This window comes from Helobdella robusta (genome assembly GCF_000326865.2).
Source record: "Helobdella robusta unplaced genomic scaffold HELROscaffold_9, whole genome shotgun sequence".
NCBI lineage: Eukaryota > Metazoa > Annelida > Clitellata > Rhynchobdellida > Glossiphoniidae > Helobdella > Helobdella robusta.
Window position 1 is genome coordinate 2,972,020 of NW_008705512.1, and position 19,677 is coordinate 2,991,696.

The 19,677-nt window shown below is 33.5% G+C and overlaps 1 protein-coding gene across 1 annotated transcript; it reads right to left on the bottom strand.

The window, feature by feature from the left end:
• Positions 1-846: 846 nt before the first annotated feature.
• On the bottom strand, positions 847-17,671 carry HELRODRAFT_70801 (hypothetical protein; the record flags this gene model as incomplete). Its single annotated transcript, XM_009032923.1, has 12 exons — positions 847-1,062; positions 1,459-1,641; positions 1,872-1,994; positions 2,663-2,817; positions 3,194-3,293; positions 5,508-5,675; positions 5,910-6,135; positions 8,889-8,986; positions 10,920-11,032; positions 12,385-12,440; positions 15,408-15,512; positions 17,568-17,671. Coding segments are annotated over 12 exons (1,647 nt in total), but the record flags the coding sequence as incomplete, so codon positions are not given.
• Between the last annotated feature and the right edge of the window lie 2,006 nt (positions 17,672-19,677).

The following is a 19,677-nucleotide window of genomic DNA, read 5'->3' on the forward strand; positions in this document are numbered from 1 at the left end:
TATTATGCTCGTTTATGATATTCTTATTTTTTTGTTGTTGATGTTTTGTTGTTATTAGTTTATTTTTATTATAGGTAAATGGCAGGTAGTAAGCTAAATTTTTCTTTGAAGGGTAGCAACTTCGTAAACTCTCGAGTTAATAAGTTATATTCATATGCTATTATGTATTTATACTCATATAGACAAAAGTACTCATTGAAAATAGAAATCAAACATTAGAAAAATTGAAAGAACAAACAAGTGAACCACCAGCAAAACGTCAAACTAATGAAAACATTTGGACTCTTGCTCAGGTATATATGATAAAGAGAAGAGAAAGAAAATATGTTTTACGTATGTACAAAAATAGAAATCTCCGCTTCCATCTCCTTATATCGTCCACCCATTTTGTAGCCTTCTTTCAGCATTCTTCTTCAATCTGTGTTTCCAGTTCAGAAGTGAAATGGTACTTTAGAGGTTTTCTGGCCACCACATCATTACCACCACCACCTCCTCCACTGCTCTCTCCTACCTTTTTGCCGATGTCCTGGCTGTTGCATGGACTGCCGCAGATTATGTTACTGTACCTGAAAGAAGATTAATCAACAGTTGGTTGCTATATTGTTTGCTCTTTCGTTTGTGGTAATGTGTTTATTTTGTTTGAACAAGTGGAGACAAGCCACTGAAATCTAATTTTTTAATTACATTTCTTTGTCCTCCTAGTTATTATTGGAAAAAAAACATTAAAAGTTTGAGTAGGACTTGATAAATGTTTCCGTCACTTTTTAAATTAACGTTAACAATAACATTAATATCTTCATTATTACATATTTCCATCCAAAACACAATTTTCTCGTATTTTAACCTTCAAATTTGATAAACTTGAACGATAAACCTACACTTATTGAAACAATAATAACTGAAAGTTGGATGGAAACACAGGTGGAGATGAACATAAACACGTGAACAAACGAACCACTCCCTGTTGTCTTCCAGCGTATCCAGTATTCCCTGGCAGTATGGTTGGACGAGTTCTGCCCAGGCCTCCCAGAGGGGATGCACGATGTAGTCTATGAATCCGACCTAGATGGACGAAGTATGATGTCGTCGCATTAAATGCAATCGTCATCGGGCATTTGTGTGAGGGATTGTGTGGCTATTTTTTTATATACTTTTGAATTTGCACAATCTACAGAGCCTCCCTTCAATAAATTCTCAATAATGCTTAATCTCGGGGTCCAGTTGTTCAGCCAATTTACTATGCATATTAGTACGGTAAACGCGAATATGAAAATTTATCGAGTCAGGATAGGAAGAAAACAAAAGAGAAATAATGTAATTGTGCAACAACGGTAACTTTTATTTACTTTATATGTACCATTTCACGTATGTAACAACAATTAAGACTCTTCAATTCAAAACAAGATTTGACGTGGTGTCATTTATTTTCACAACTATGCTTCAAAAAATGTAACTTACCTGGGTTTTTTCAACAGTGGCGGTCGTCTTGTCACACATGGGACTGATTTCGAGGCCTTGCTCCCTCTCAAGATCTCCTTGCATGAAAAACTCCTGCATGACCAAATCGTTCCATTTTCGGTAGAGGGAGAGAGTTTTCGTCGGATTGCTGAGGTCGGAGCAGTGAACCAAACTTTGCAGAATCTCGAATGGAGTTGGTTGAAATAAATTATTGTAGAACTGGTTTTGATTAGTTTAAAATAGATTTTAAACTTTTGAGATTTTTGAATGATGTGAATTAATGTAAATTATTATATAATTGATTTTGATTAGTTAAAAATAGATTTTATCAAAAAAAAAGAAAAACACAATTTTCATTTTATATTACACATTCTTAGCGACTTTCCATCAAAGCCACAAACAACCATAGCAACCTGGATTCTCTCTCCGTAGTTTTCCAGTCCGAGAGTCGTGTTATTGGATATCTTCCTAGTTTCCACCATGGTCTTCAGATGTGCCAGATGGTCCATGTGTTTGTTCATGTCCGTGGCTAATACCTAAGCGTTGGAATGTTCACGAAATTTCTCAACAAGATATTACTCAAAATAAAATAAATAATTTATTTTAATAAATTTTATGCTCTTTTTTTTCTGGCCTATTTTTTCATTCCACTCACGTATGCAATTAAAATTAAAAGGAAACATCTCCTTCCTGAACATCAAAATTGATTTATCATCGGCAGACATGTCAGTGCTAGGTAAAGTTTTTTTTGGATATTTTGAATAATTAATTAGACTGCGAATGTTCGTGCTAGCATAATAACATCGTGAACAGCTGAATGAAGTGCATGTGGCACGCCTGTTTGCTGGATACAGATCAACGTCAATGTGGCTATTTTAAGACGCTTGCAACCCATACTTGGGTAGATATTTGTTGGATTACTTTGTTAACTGATTTTAATTCGTACTTTATCGCTAGAATTTTTTTGAATTTTCGTAAATGCTCATAAAATTTTTCGTAAATTGTTTTTAATAACAATATATTAGGCACCCATCAAAAAATGTTTTTCTTCGCATCATAAACAAAGTGGGTGGGTGAGTGATACATAATATTTTCATTGGACAACACTTTTCTGAACCATAGATTACTGTATTAATCAACAAATTCGTGTTTTGATAGTGTCTCAAAAAGTTAATTTCTTAAACTTGAAAAATCACAAACTAACTATATTGATGATCATTTTCCTAAAGAGTTGCCTCGACTTGGGCGTCAGCGTGGCGATGACGTCACAAGAGTCCTCTTGCAGCAGCTTGAAAGCCACGGCCACATGGTGGTTTTCGAGGACAGACTCGTCGTTGTACATGAGGGCAAGGTCAGATCCTGGTCGGTCACGTGATGGGTTCAGCGTGGGCAGTAGATGTTTACATTTTTATTCATTTCAATATCTTATGCGTTTAATTTCATTGAATAAATTTATAATTTGATTGAATAAATTTAAATTTTCATCAAATAAATTTATAATTTGATTTAATTATAATTAATCACGCAGGTGTAATTCTAAATTTTCACTGGATTGTTATGCGCGCTCTTTATAGAAAACCATTTAGAAATTGAAAAAAAATTTACATAAACAAATATTGACGAAAAATACTATTTAAAAATTAATGAACTAAAAACTCGCTGTCCGTGCTTATTCATTAGCATAAATAATATAATTGAACAAAATTGAGCAGAAAAAAAAGAAGGCAGCTCACACCTGTATTAATGAGGTACTGATTGGTTACACCTGGATGATCAACATCGTGAATTGCACTGCCAAAGATCGTTGCAAAAATTTCAAGTTCCGTGAACTTGTTCTGCGAGCAGGAAAAATATTGTTTATGCGTTCGTGATGTTGTAGCTGTGGTGGTATGTTTAGTAGTAGTAATAGTAGTTACAGCAGCTGCAGCAGCAGCAGCAGCAGCAGCAGTAGTAGTAGCAGTAGAAGAAGTAGTAGTTGTTGTTAGTTATTATTGATGATGTTTTTTGTTGTGTTGTTTGTGTTGTTGTCTGCGATATGTTAATGTTTACTACTACTACAAGTGATGCTTTAATTACAGCTACTACTACTTCTACTACTACTTCTACTACTACTACTATTGCTAATACTACTACTACTATTTTTACTACTAATTCTACTACTACTTCCACCACCACAACAACAACAACAACTACTACTACTACTACTACTACTGCTACTGCTACTTCTACTACTACTACTACTGCTACTTCTACTATCGTTTTTAATGTTGCTGTAACTAATACTTGTGCCGATATAACAAATGATGTGATATGACAGTCGACCAACCGCTTCAAAATGGACTCGGAAGAGTACGGTGAAAGAAAAAAAATCATTGAAATGTTCAAAATTCATTCGCTCATTCACTCATTCATCCACTCACTCAATCACTCAGTCATTTAATAACTTTTGTATTTACTAATTCACTCATTTGTTCATTCGCTGGCTAATACATTTTTCAACTTTTTTACATATTGAAGCTGCTTTCACTGGTTCGAACACAAAATTTCACATTATTTTTACAAGTACTTCACTTACTACATCACAGATTAACTTATTCTTTTTAATCATTTGAGTTTTTAGTTCAGTCACTGGCTCGTTTGTTATCACTCACCTCATCATTGAATGGCTTACTCATCCACTTTTTCAATTCATTTCAATTAATTTATCCATCCATTCATTCATCCATCCATTCACTTCCTTAGACTAATTCTAGGCAAAAGTATTAGTCACGACATCGTCATCATTTCAATTTCCAAAATGGATATCTTTCCTTCACTGGAATGACTCAGCATACTCTCAAAGAGGAAATTGTTTGCAAAAAAGTCGGATAACTTTCTCCTTTTAACTATGTAAATATTTTTTTTTCTAATTTTTTGATGTTACCGCAGCAAACACACATCTTCTGAAAATACGTGTGACTCCATTTACTCCACATTCTATGTGGTAGATGGGATCTCCATTGCATTTGAATCCAGTCACTGCAGCATCAGTGCCAGGCATCTTAACCATTACACCATAACGTCGCCAAATGGAATAAATTTTTGTTAATCACTAATTTAACATTAATTAACACACTTCAATATCAACTATGCATATGACGTAATTGAAAATGATTTTGATAAGATAGCATTCAACTTGAAGACAACAGAAGCCAGTTTAAAAAGCGTAAAGTATGTGATTCATGTGTTGAACATACACGGAAAGTCCTTGAAACTTTAAACAATAATATAAGGAGGCCGCCCGTCTTTTCAATATTTTACAGAGGCGATATACCTCAAAAATTTCGACATTCAAGATTTTTTATGTTTCAGATGTTGTGTTCTTGTTTGTTTGTTTGTTAAACGAATTCTGAAAAAGTTTTGTTTGAAATAATGATATATGGTTTGAAAATGTTCATTTCATGCCGTGTTTTGTATTTTATTGCAAATGCCAGCGTTCCATATGAGTTGTGGTGCAAAAAGCAGGAGTGCCTCTGAAATATTTTCTCCACATTCATTTAAGTCATAATTTTTCAAATTAATTTTTCAATTTTTTTATATGAACTTAAATATTTTTAAAGAAATAGTTGCTTGAAATTTTTTTAAAAACATTTTTTGAATTATTTTTTCGACAAAAATTTTTTTTCTAAATAAATAAATTTCCAATTTAAAAATTTTGAGTAAAAATTTTTCAAAACTTAAACAATAATTTATTTACAGGCATTTATCATCTTTTGTTTCTCAAAAGAAGAAGCATATGGAAGTAACTTATGTTGGGGAACATTCGAAATAATAAGCTAATATAAAATTGCCGTCATCAGCCAACCAAAAATTAAACTTCAAACAAACAACCAGCCAACCAACTAGCCAACCAAGTAACTACTTAAATAGCAAACCAACCAACCAACCAACCAACCGACCGACCAACCAACCAACCGACCAGCCAACTAACCAACCAACCAACCAGCCAGCCTGCCAACCAAACAACCAACCAGACAGCCAACCAACCAGCTAACTGACCATCGACCAACCTCAAACGCAGGTATGAGTAGAAGAGCATGCGCGGATTGAGTGACGTCGGCGGCATGGAGGCTGTTGTGGTAGGGCACGTCTTTGTGGTAGTGGTTCTCAACAAGCGTCAGATACTTGTGCAGAGTCTGCTCCTTTATCTTGAAGGTTTGTGGCAAGTTGCGCTTCTGCTCATAAAAATCAAAACAAAAAATTATGACGAAAAATTGTATTTGATGAAGCATACAACTTTGCAGACATATAATTTAACAAATTGATAAATATTTTAACAGATTTTAAAAAAATTATAAAACAAAACTTACAATTCATTAAATTCTTTCTTCTAAATAATTTAATTAATAAGTTAATTAACTCCAACAAAAGCAATAATTGAAAGTAAATATTGGAACTCGAAGGAGATGAACCTGAAATATGTGCATAGTAAGCGTAGTCAGCGGTCTGCTGCTGGTCAATTCAGCTAATTTGAATATATCCATGCCCCATGAGTCCACTGTGTTTAGTTGCTGTGGTGAGGTGAGGGAGAACAATTTTTGCTGTTGTTGTTTGATGGTAGTAGTGCTGTTGTTTTTGTTTGGTTGTTGTTTGTATTGTTGTTCGTGCGTTAGTATCGGCGTTGTTAAATTTTTTATGCTGTTAATGTTGTCCTTGGTGACTGTTGTTTATGTTTTTGTTTATGTCGTTGTTTTTAATGTTTATATTGTTGTTTCTGATTTTTGTGTTGTTGTTTTTTTCATTGTTTAATCAGTTGTATTTCGTGTTTGTATTGTTGTTCTTTTGCGATTGTTTGTATGATCGGTAGATTTGTTACTTTTACAATGTTTTTTTTGTTAGTTTGTATGATTTTCTTTTGTTCTAATTAGTTAAGCGTCGTAGCATCTGATGCGTGTATTGAGCATACTTCACTGCTATGAAAATTGAACGTTTTGCCATCCATGTTTCTCTCTAGAAGGAACATTAATATGGAAGTGCCCATCAATCCTAACCTCAACATTGTTCTCTCCATTCATTATCCTCCATTGTTTTTTTTTATGTATTTTATAATCTATTGTCCATTTGTTGTGTATGAATGCATGCAAATGTTTATAAACTGGTATTTATATACCTTTCATCTAAGAGATGAAAATGATAATGTGTCGATTTGAAACGTTTTAATAAGAGTGTTTGCAACTGGTGTCGTGTAATTGTACAGTGTGTTTATGTTTTACGTACGTTCTTATACGCACATGAGTGTACTTTTTGTGCAAGCAAAAACGCAAGCCTAATTTGAATAGGCTGTTTATTTCGCATGGTTTCACTTTTTTTAATGTTGCAATTAGGGTTTATTCAAAAGATTTTAGAAAAATATTATAAAAATAATTAAAATAAAAAAAGCCAGATAGGACAACAATTCAATGATGTAATGATTCTATTTTAAATAATATTAACAATAATAATAATAATACTAATGATAATAATTGTAATAATAATGAATAAATAAATAATAATAATATTGAAAATAAACACGGCATTATAGCCAGCTAGTCCTGTACGCCGGTGTAGTTAATGATTCATTCCACTGCATTGTTCAAAATGAGCGTTTAATTTTATGATGTGAAGCATTGTGATGACGATGGTGGTTATACTGAATATAATGATGATGATGATGATGGTGATGCTGCTGCTGCTGATGATGATGATGGTTATTACTATTATTATTATTATCGTTATTATTATTGTTATCATCATTATGACTAAGATGAAGATGATGGTTGTTGTTATTTAGATAATGAGGATGGTGAAATTGTTCTAGCGAGCAGAAACGTGTGGATGACATCATTTAATAAAATGCACGTTCTCCTCGCGAATTGAGTTTAATGATTGGGTGTAATGCGGCAAACTCATATTGTAATCTAACGATGGAATGAATGATGATACTAGGCACGATGTTGATTAATGATTATTCTGACACTTCTAAAAAAGTCATAATGATGTTATTCATAATGATTTTCTTATGTTATATTGTTATTATCATTACGATGTTATTTTCTATTTGCTACTTTTGTTAACGTTTCAGATGTGTCTGCTGCCGTTTTCAAATTAACACTTTTTTGATGATTTTATGAAGGAATTCAATGTTGAATTTGAACGCTTGTATTTTATTGTTCTAGGCTAATTTTTCACATAAAATTGTGTTGCACAAATTCTCGTTTCAATTTTTCATTTATATACACTGCGAAATATTATCATAATGAAAATTATAAATAACAACTACAATAGTATCAACTGATTTTTAAGTAATTTTCCATTGAATGAAAAATCAAACTGAAAAAAAAATTTATAGCTACCTCTTCGATTTCACTTTTAAGCAAGTCTCCATTGACGCCAGCATCTTCATTCCTGATGACGTCAGCACCAGTAACTCGACCAACGTCATCATCTCCACCCCCACCTTCGCCTTTTGAAGGATCGATGCCAGAAATTTGTGACATCTGTGGGAGCAGGACTTCCAGCTTGCTCCTGATGTACGGGTGTGTCGTCTCCATGCTGGCTTTCGATCCGCTCTTGTCAACTGAGTTGGCCAAGTTCTGCATGTCGATGTCTTGATCCTTGTCTGGGGTCGGATCGAGAAGAAGGAAAGTTTTGTGCAATGAAATTGATTGCAACAACAAATGATGCAAGAGTTAAAATTAGTTGGCAATTTTAGAAAAGGTATTTTTAAACACATTTTATAATAGAATAGAAAGAATTGGAATGAAATTGAAAAGAAGATAGAAGAGGAGGAACATGAAACAATCTCTCACAGCATTAACCGGATAACGTGGAATTCAATTAAAAAGATAGTACAAAGATCTTTTTGCCTGGAAGTCAGTAAATTTGAATTATTAAAGAGGTGTCACTTAGCGTTTCAATCGAAAAATCCATTACCTGTTTTTTTATGCGTCTGCTACTTTTTTCCAATTTGATTTAAACAAGTTTTTAAAGCGTTTTCAGTATTTTTATTCAATTAATGTGGTTTTGATTTGTAGCCTTTTAACATTGCCTTTTTGTTTTGAAATTTTTGCGTAATAAATAATTTTTTACAAAAAATATTTTTCACGAATAAAAAACACCCCACAGTTCATTTCATGTTGTGATGCATTTTTAATACGGAAACCATCGTAAACAATAATTTTTTTTTGGAAAAAAGAAAAAAATAAAGTTAAACAATGTTTTAAAGCCACATTAACCTCCGTTTTTATTTTAAAAGTTACATTAACACCAATTAAAATAATACAACAATAAGGCGACAATGTTAAAAGCAACAAAACCAATCTTTAAATTTTTTAAAAAACAGAACTTAAATATTTTCACAGTAAACAAAGCATAAGTTCGCCACGTACAAATGGGTACAAATAAAAATGCACTTGCCAAGAAAGGTGTTGCATATGTACTCTGATATCTGGATGCCGGATTTACTGGACTCCGCGAAGTGACTCAGCTCTTTGTTTAACAGCCTCTTGAACTGCAAATTCATAACAATAAATAAGTGTATTAATGGAATACTGAATTATTTTATTAACAATAATAAATCTATTAATTCTCTAAAAAGATATTTATAAATATTCATTTAAAAAAATTGCAAGCATACTCAGTCACAAAATTGCACAAATTAGATAATGTAAGAGAACTCAGTGGCAATAAATTTACATGAACAAGATGAAAAAAGCTAAAAATTGCATAAAATATTAATAAAAAATACGCTATCGCAAAAATGTTACAATCTATTAATCAATATTAAATAACAAAACACATAAGAAATAAACGATAATGTACACTATTTTATTTCTCGTCAATACATTTTATTACAATGTTACGCAGAGCTAATGCTTCCAAAAAGTTACTCATCAGAACACGGTTAACAATTTTTCAGGCAACGCTGCCACGTTTAAAACTAAATAAAACCCAAAAAATAATTTTTATTAATTTTAATTAAAATTTGTTGGGTTTATCGCTTTTGTCTTCATGGATAAATACAGAAACATAGAACAGCATAAAAAAGTTATTAAGCAATATTTGTGGGAGAATATTTCAAACAACATCATCTTTCCTCATCAACCAGCTAAATAATTCATCCCATTAGGACGAAGTTTTAAAGTTTCTCAACAGCAGCAAATGACAACTATAAATCCTGTTGATATTTTACAAGTACTGATTAACTAAATTGGTTTCGTAATTATTTTTTCTGAAAAACAAATCACTTGAAACTTCTAAAGTGTTTTATCATCATTTTTATTTTTTTCATTTTTTGTTGGACAACATCGTTCAAAACGTAAATTACGTTTGAAAAAAGAAACTTAGAATTCAATGCGTTTTTGCCTAGAGGCTAATGTAATTTAGAAGCACTCTGTTCCGCTTTTAGTCATTTTGAAACGGGCCATTTAGTTCTGCGTTGTGGTGTCTTTTATTGTGCGCTGTAGTGTCATCAAAGTTGATGCTTTGATTGGCAATGTTGTAAGGACGCGGGATTGCAAACAGCTTAAAAACAAGTCAAAAAATTCAAAAACGAAAAAACTAAAATTGTCCAGTGATTTATCATATTCAGTGGGCAGTCGAATTGTAATAAATGCCTCCATCAAGGATTTAAAAGGGATTATTTTTTGATGTATACATGGGCTTCGTGTATGCACCTCACTGCTTTACACCAAGTATCTACTTTCTCTACTCTACTCTACCGTACATCAATCATCAAGTACCATTACCAAAACATTATCTTCTACAAAGTATCCGCATCATATATATACATGTGTACTGTACAATCTATAAATAAACTCGCACATGCACNGTTTTTTTATATAATTATATTCACAAACATATCACACACGTACACATGTTACAGATACATGTATGTATGTGTACAATTCAGCGATAATTTGTGTATGTTCGTGGAAGTGTACAAGTATACTTAAGGCGTTTGACAAGACAATTAGTCTGATGTAGCCACTCGGGATATCAATCATGCAACAGTATTTGGGCCGCTATTCACACGTACAAACAAACAAGACAAATAAACCAATGTATAAAGATGTATGTGTGTGTCTGTGTGTGTGTATGTGTGTGTGTGTGTGTGTCTGTCTGTGTGTGTACTTATGTTCACGTCATGCTAATATGCGTAGTTTTTCAGAATATGTGATTCTTCACATTAAAATTGTTACAGAGTACTTCAATTTTATAACTAAAAGACATTTTATCTCGAACAGCTAATGGTGTTTTAAAAAAATGGAGAAGCAATTTTTTAATATATAAATAAATATTCAGCATTCGAATAAAATTAGATATGTTCATATGTAAACACTGATATATTTAAAATATTTATTAAAATATAAATAAATATGCAAAATTAGAACAAAATTGGATATGTTCATATGTAAACACTGCTGACCGCTCATACAACTGACCTTGCTCGTGGCCATATCTGTAACGGACTTGTGTGTCTGTATGGTCTCCAACTGCTCCAAACACCAATCCAACTCCTCCAATGTCTCCGAAGTCAGTTTGTGGTACAAGTCGTCTGTGTGTTTATTTTTACATGACCTCCATTATATGAGAAGTTAAATTTTTCACTACTGTGCAGCTGAAATGTCGCGAAATTCATTATAACATTCATTACACTAGTCAAAACAAATGATAAAAACAAAAAAAGGAGCTCTTTATTTATAAAAGACGCGTTTACATTAATGGACATCAAATATTCAACTTGCATGCACTCTTTGTCTACTTCCCTGATCAAATTTAAATACATCAGCTGCGATAAATAAACGAACTACAACCAAAATAGAACCTGTTATTTTTCTTGCGTCTCCATCATTTCTTCTCTCTTCTTCCTCTTCCTCTTCTTCCTCTTCATTAGCATCTTCTTCGTTCTCATCCACCAGAGTGCCAGATGATTCTAGCGACTGTTTTCTATTAGAGTGTCTTTTTGAAAAAAAAAGTTTGACAACGACATAATTGTTTTGAAATTTTTTTCAAAAGATAATGGTTGAACTTTTTCCAAATTTAAAAATTTGAATTGAAAGTTAATATACATTAACAACAACAACAACACACGTTTAGACGACATTTTCCCCGAGATCGGGGGTTGCCGTTTGGCTACCTATGATGAAACCGAAATACCCCTCGACGCCATCCACATCTGTCACTCGCCTCAGTATCACGCAACCCCGCTTTCACCCTGTCCTTCTCTACCTGCTCTCTCCATCCCAATCGCGGACGACCTGTCCTTCTCTACCTGCTCTCTCCATCCCAATCGCGGACGACCTCTTCCTACCACTCCTTCAACCTCAAACTCCAACACTCGCCTAATTCCGACCCTTTCATCCCTTCTCAACACATGTCCATACCACCGCAATCTCGATCTCCTTATCAATGTCACAATGTCCTCATTCAGTCCCATCATTGACATCAGCTCTGTACTACTCCTCCTATCCTTCACTTTAACCCCACACATCATTCTCACCATAGCTCTTTCAGCCCTCTGCAGTACACTTTCCTCCTCTCTCCTCAACACTCAAGTTTCACCACCATATACCATCGCTGCTCTCACACATGCTTTATATACCCTCCCTTTCATCTTCACTGACCATTTCTTTCCACACAATACCCCACCCAGTCTCCTAAATTTCATCCATCCTACACGAACTCTAGCCGTAACTGCGCTCAAACATCCTCCATCCGCGTTCAGCTTATCCCCTAAGTAAACAAAGCTTTCCACTCTTTCAATACCACCACTCAACCCCGTCCTTGCGTCCGTCCTATTAATCACACCATGAACACATTTCTTACATTTGAACGTGCCTTCCACCTTTTTCAGTGCCCCCCTCACACCACTACATCTCTTATGCACCCATTTCTGACATCCTATACACAATACCGAGTTAGCCTTCACTCTCCTTTCACATACCCCACAGGGGTCTATTTTACTTATCACTCGCTCCCCACCTTCCCCACTCACCATTACCTTCGTCTTACCAATATTAACTTTTAACCCTTTCTTTTCAATAACACTTTTCCATTTGTCAAATTTTAACTGCAATTCTTCCATGCTATCAGCCATCAAGACTAAATCATCTGCATACAAAATCTCAAATAACAACCCCTCCATTATGTTTCCACACAACATCCATCACAATTGCAAACAGAAACGGTGATAACACTGATCCTTGATGCACTCCTACCTTAACACTAAAAGCGTCCGACATCCTCCTTCCAACCCTCACCTTTGTCTTTGCCCATTCATACAGCTGCATCACAGCTTTAACAAGTCTCTCATTCACTCCTTTCTTCCTCAACGCCCATTCAATGACCTTCCTCGGTACTCGATCAAAAGCCTTTTCTAGATCCACAAAACACATGTACAATCTTCGTTTCTTCTTTCTATAATTCTCCTGCAACATTCTCACCATGAACAATGCATCCACCGTTCCCCTACCAGGCGTAAACCCACACTGCATTTCATTAACTGTCACATTAATATACATTAATGGATTAATAATGGCAATGAGAATATACACTAATTTGAAAAACTTTCAATAAGACGAAAAATTGAAAAATTTCAACAACGTAAAGTAACAAACTCAATAACTTACATATATCTACCAAAAAGATGCAAACAAACAACACAACAAACAAAACAAAACAGCAACAACAAAACGACTACAAAACAGCAACAACAAAACGACTACAAAACAACAACAACAACACTCTACCCAACTCGCTTTCAAAAACCGGCACTCCATTCCATCCAACACACAAACACCAATTAAATTAGGTTTCGTTGATAAAATACCAAGAAACATTTACTTTTTAAATTTATTAAAACATGACAAAAAAAGAAAAATAATTTTTTTTTACAATGACAAAAAGAATAAAAGCAGAAAGAGTAGAAACATTGCACCTGTCCTTCATAAACATCTTGTCATTTGTGAGTTATTAGCCGTCAAGAATCAATATTCGTGGCAGTAGTAGTATGTGTAGCACCAAAAGTAGCTTTAGTAGTAGTACTAGAAGTAGCTGCAGTAATATAAGCAGAACCAGAAAAAGAAGTAGTATGATTATTATTAGTAGTAGTATTAATTGTGCCAATAGTATTTGTAGTAGTGGCATTAGTATTAGAAATAATTGTCGTAATCGTAGCCCGAAAAGTAGCTGCAGTAGTATTAGTAGCGGCTGCACTTGCATTAACAGTACCAACAGTAGTTACAGTTGTAGTAGTAGTATCAGTGCATGTATCATAGCTGCAGTAGAAGCAGTAACAATATAAGAAGCAGTAGCAGTACTAGAAGTAGTTGCAGTAACTGCAGTAGTAGCAGTGCTGGAAGTAACTTCTAGTAAAAAAAATACTAGAATTGATAGCAGTAGTAGTAGTAGTAGTAGTAATGGAAAAAGTATAAATATTGGTATTAGCACATGTAGGAAAAAGTTCAAGGTTATCTACTTTCTTCCTATGTTCAGATGAACAAACAAGACTCAAAAATCGCATATGAATTCAATGCTAAACGACGCATCACACACGAAGCAATGTGTTAGGTGGGAATCTTCTCGTCGCATTCGAACCCGCTCACCACAAGCATTGTGAAACAGCACCAGGTGACCTTTACCACTAGGCCATCACGTTTTCCTAGTACGTAGTAGTAGCTGTAAATGCAGCAATAAGAGTAGTAAAATTAAGTGTAGTAGTTGCAGTATTGCTATTATTGTTTTTGGTAGTAACTGCAGAAGTAAAAGTAGTAAAATGGCTAAAAGTAGGCGTATTAATGTTAGTGATGTTATGAAGTAAGCAATAGCGATGACAGCATAACTTCGTCAGTGTTATTAATAAAAAAAACCATACAATACTGAAAGCAGCAGTAGCAATAACGACAACAAAATAACAATAACAACCAAAATAATAACAACCACAATAACAGCAACAACAATAGTTAAAACAATAACAACAACAACAACAAAAACAACAACAATAGTTAAAACAATAACAACCACAATAACAACAACAACAATAGTTAAAACAATAACAACAACAACAACAAAAACAACAACAATAGTTAAAACAATAACAACCACAATAACAACAACAACAATAGCAACAGCAACAAAAAACAACAACAATAGTTACGGTAATAATCTGTTTATACTAATTTATCCGCGACATAAACGCATTGGTATATTTCAAATTACATCGTGGCATTGTTAGAGCAGTTGTACCGCGTCGTACACCACAGTTCTACCGCCAACGGTGCATTTTACCAGCTTTTCAATGAAAGCATTAATTTCATACGCCTACTTTTTGTTATTCAGTGGTGGTAGTTGTTGATGTAAGTACCTAGTAGTAGTAGTGGTAAGTTGTAGTAGTAGTAGTAGTAGCAGTAGTAATAATAGTAGTTGTAAAAGTAGTAGTAGTAGTAGTAATAGTAGTAGTTGTAGAAGTAGTAGTAGTAGTAGTAGTTGTAGAAGTTGTAGTAGTAATAGTAGTAGAAGTAGTACCAGTAGAAGTAGTAGGTAGTAGTAAAGTAGTAGAAGTAGTAGCAGTAGAAGTTAGTAGTAGAGTAATAGTGGTGGTGGTTATGAAAGGAGGGAAAGTTGTAGTAGTAATGGTTGTAGTAAAAGTAAAGTTACTAGTTTTTATACTAACGATAATAATGATTGAGTGTTTCAAAATTTGAACTTAGATATACGTAAAATAAAATTGTAAAACTGTGTATTAACATGGGCAATAATAATAATGATATCAGATAATAATGGTATTAAAAACTTGTTAACAACGATGGTAATTAGCTTTTTAATCGAAAGAAGAATAAATCAAATGAAAAACTTAATTATCAAAGTTTAGTTAAGTTAAGTTATCAAAATTTAGTTAAGAAAATAAATTACTGAAAAAAAAACCAACAGACCTCGAGTCTCCATAGAAAGATGTTATGATTTTGAAGTTGTTGTGCACGTTTCGAAGGCTGTTTAGTATTTGAGCGAACGGGGTAATTATGACGTCATCGGGATGTCTGTTAAAGGGAGAGGGGGTAGAGGGAAAATTTTTGGCTTAAATATTTCAATTTAATTAAATATATATCTCTGTATGTATGTACACACTCCACTAATTAAAATTAAAATTAAATTAGTTTAATTAAATATATATCTCTGTATGTATGTACACACAATGGTAATCAGCTTTTTACAAACTTACTCTACACACACACACACACACCACAGTGTGTGTGTGTAGAGTAAGTTTGTATTTATAATTTTATTGCATCTAATGTATAATTAATTTTTCCCGAATCACGTCTCAATCGTAAAAATTCATCATTTCATATAATAAATGAATGGATATATGTTACCAAGTGAAGACAAGTGAGTTTATGTGATTCTTGCGTACGTATGTGTACATGTGTACGTATAGGTCTCTGTATCTACTTGTGGATCTTTATATTTCTATGTCTGCATGTATGTGTGCCTATATTTTTTTTTGTGAGTATATTTGAGTGGTTATATTTTACTATGTTTTTATGTGAATTTGTATGTGTGAATACATTTCTGTGTGTTAAGTATAGGAGTTTATTTGTATTGTTCACATCTGGGTATATATATTTATATATGTGATATGTGTGTAAGCGTTTACGCTTATGTATATCTTTATGTATATGTGTCTTTATGTTTCCATTTGTGTGTGTGTGTGTATATGTGTTTGTGCTTTTTTGTATGTGTGTTTATGTATGTGTATATGTGTCTTTATGTTTCTGTATGTGTGTATATGTGTTTGTGCTTCTTAGTATGTGTGTGTATGTGTTTATACTTCTGTATATGTTTGCGTGAATGTGTGACTCTACGTGAGAATTTCTATAATTATTTTTATCCTTTTATAGCGAAGTGCCTGATTGAATATTTGCATGTAACGGAATAGCTTGCTTTGATGCAAGTGCTTTTTAAGGATGCACCAACAGATAAATAAATAAGTTTATATATAAACATATACATACATACATGCATACATACATACATACATACATACATACATACATACATACATACATACATACATACATACATACATACATACATACATACATACATACATACATACATACATACATACATACATACATACATACATACATACATACATACATACATACATACATACATACATACATACATACATACATACATACATGCATACATACATACATACATACACACACACACACATACATACATACATACATGCATACATACATACATACATACACACACACACACATACATACATACATACATACATACATACATACATTCGTACGTACGTACATACATACATACATGTATGATGTATTTATTCTTGAGCAATCAATTGCATCACGCTTGTCAAAACAACTTTCTTTGGAATGCGAATAAACATGTTTTTGTGCACATATTACCCACACGCACTCACACATAATTATAAATACCCACAAATATTGACAGAATGTTAAAATAAAATGGAACGAGAGGCAAAGGAGTAAATAAGAGAAGAATTAACAAACGATATGAGAGAGAGAGAGAGAAAAAAAAACAAATAAAACCCCTAAACCAAAGACGCAAGTTAAATTGTAATGAAAAGTATAGGAAAAAGTGAATGATAATGATTCATAAGAAATGATCGAAATAATTATGGCCCTACATAAATATAATAGCAAAGAAACTAACTACATTTTGAATATAAAGTTTAAATCGGTTTCAGAAATTGAAAGAAAAGAGGCTAACATCATTATTTTCAGACTGGAAGAAAGTGATAAAACAGGATAGGAAGAATTGTGAAAATTAATTAAATGTGTTAAATAAACATTATATTTGAAATATTCATCCTCATTCATCATCATCGCCCTTCGCCATCCTAATGGAAGTTTAAAAACTCAAGAAGTTATTCAGGGATGTGTGAACATCCGAAAAATTGATAAGCATAGATTAAAGTCCAAAATAACTTAAAAACATTGCATTATATTTGAATAAAATCACTTTAAAATGTAGAAATGAGTGACAAATCGGTTGATTTGACAAAAAATGAAACCACCGAATCTTACTGATCGCTGGCAACGGAAGAATTTCTGGAGACGGACTTTGGAGAAAGTTCGAAATCACTATTGGATCGGTAAAGGAAGGACCCCCTTCGTTGGGGTGTGTTGGGTTGGGGGTGGGCTGACCCTCCGGCCGCTGGAGGATTCAATCCCGATGACGAACTTCCGGTGGACGATCCCGTCGATCCTTTGTACTGATTCAACGCTCCGTGCTCCACGTCAAACCTGGATTCGTTGTTTGTTAGGTGGAAATGTTATTTAAGAATTTCTGATTGGTTAATAATTGTTTAATCAGAATTCTGGTTCGAAAATTTGAGGTTTGTAAAACGTGTAATTTTGAACTATTATTTTCTCAATACATAAATAGTCACAAACCACTGATCTGAAGCAATTTGATCTGACATGAATGATATATCCTCATCTTATTCAGTTGCTAGTGTGATCGCGAAACAAACAAATATAACTGATGTTTGGGAAATTATGTTTGAAACACTAAACACAAATTAAATTAATGAACACGCATTTTAGAACTTTCATAACAGGTTACAAAGCTCCATCTTTACTTTGGTAGCATTCCACATTTCGCAAGAGCAGTATAGCTGAGAAATTTGAATTTGAAACAACACAAAAATAATAAAATTACACCAGACTAAGCAAATATCATTAAATACACAAACAAACGCCACACACTGAAGAAGGTTTTCGTATTAAGAAAAAAAAATATGAACAAGCGTTTAAAGTTTAATAATGATAACTCGACAACTTCATCCTTGCCATCAACTACATATTTTGCAGCAAAGGTGTTTTTAAGCTTTCCATTCAAGTAAGGAGGGCGGGATGTTGTTTTGATGGGAATTTTTTGCAACCTCGTTTGTTTTTGGTTATATTTTTTATTTGTTTCATTTTTTAAAAACTTTTTTCTACTTTGAAAGTGCAGTTATTTTTGCTATTGGAGGCATTGCTTCAGCTCGCACATTAATCGCAATTAAAAGAACAACGATAAATATGAAACTAGAATGAAAATTCAAAATTTTTTAAATTTGTAGACGCCGATGTTATGTGTGTGTTATATAATTTGTTTGTGAATATTTGTGTTTAGATTTGTGGTTATGTGCGAGTTTCTGTTTTTCAATTGTGCTTGTTCGTGTGTGTTTGTATGTTTATGTGTGTGTGTGTGTGTGCGCGTGTGTGTGTGTGTGTGTGTTAGTGAAAATTCATGAAAGCATTTGTGTGACGATATGAATGTTTTGTATAGATGAGTGTGCATGATTAGTGCTGATGCATGATTATCGATTAGTGTATAAGTGTACAGTCGCATGTACGGTGTAAATATGAATATACATTTTATGTATATGTGTATCTAATCTAATTTTAGTGTAGATGTGTGAGTATTATCAGTGTAGATGTGTATGTATAGTTAGCGCAGATGTGTATATTTGTATTTTTGTGTGTGTGTGTGGTGTGTGGGTGTGTGTATGTATGAGTGTGTGTGTGTGTGTGTGTGTGTGTGTGTGTGTGTGTGTGGGTGTGTGTTTAGTGCTCACTGAGACGCATTTACTCGAGTGCGAAGGTGGGATCCTATGTTTGCTCGTGTTCACAGCGCTTTACACATTTACCTACGCACACAGATTTTTTGTACTGCATAAACAAACTTAAGATGATTTCTTTTTCTACTGCCAAGAATTCAAACAAATAAGCTGAGTTACGTGTGCACTTAACTCATGAAATATGATCCACAATTAGGTTTTTTAAATCAACATCTATACACCAAGTAACGCATTTAAGTAAGATGTGTTTGATTAATTAATTTATTTTGCAAAAGTTTAACAAGCCTACACATAAATAAATGGCATGACGAATAACACACTTATGTACGGTTATGTGTTCATTTCTTCATAAACACACACTTACAACTATGATGTGCACAGATAGTAGGAAGAAACAAGCAGAATGCACAGAAAGAACACCATCTACTTTTCTTCATTACACCTACCTCGTAAACAAAATCAATGTGCCGATGATCGATGCGTACTACGTGCGTACATGCAGCGTACGCACGAATGTTTACAAACATTCACTTGCACTGTACGCGCAACGTCCTTGGTGACATCATTTC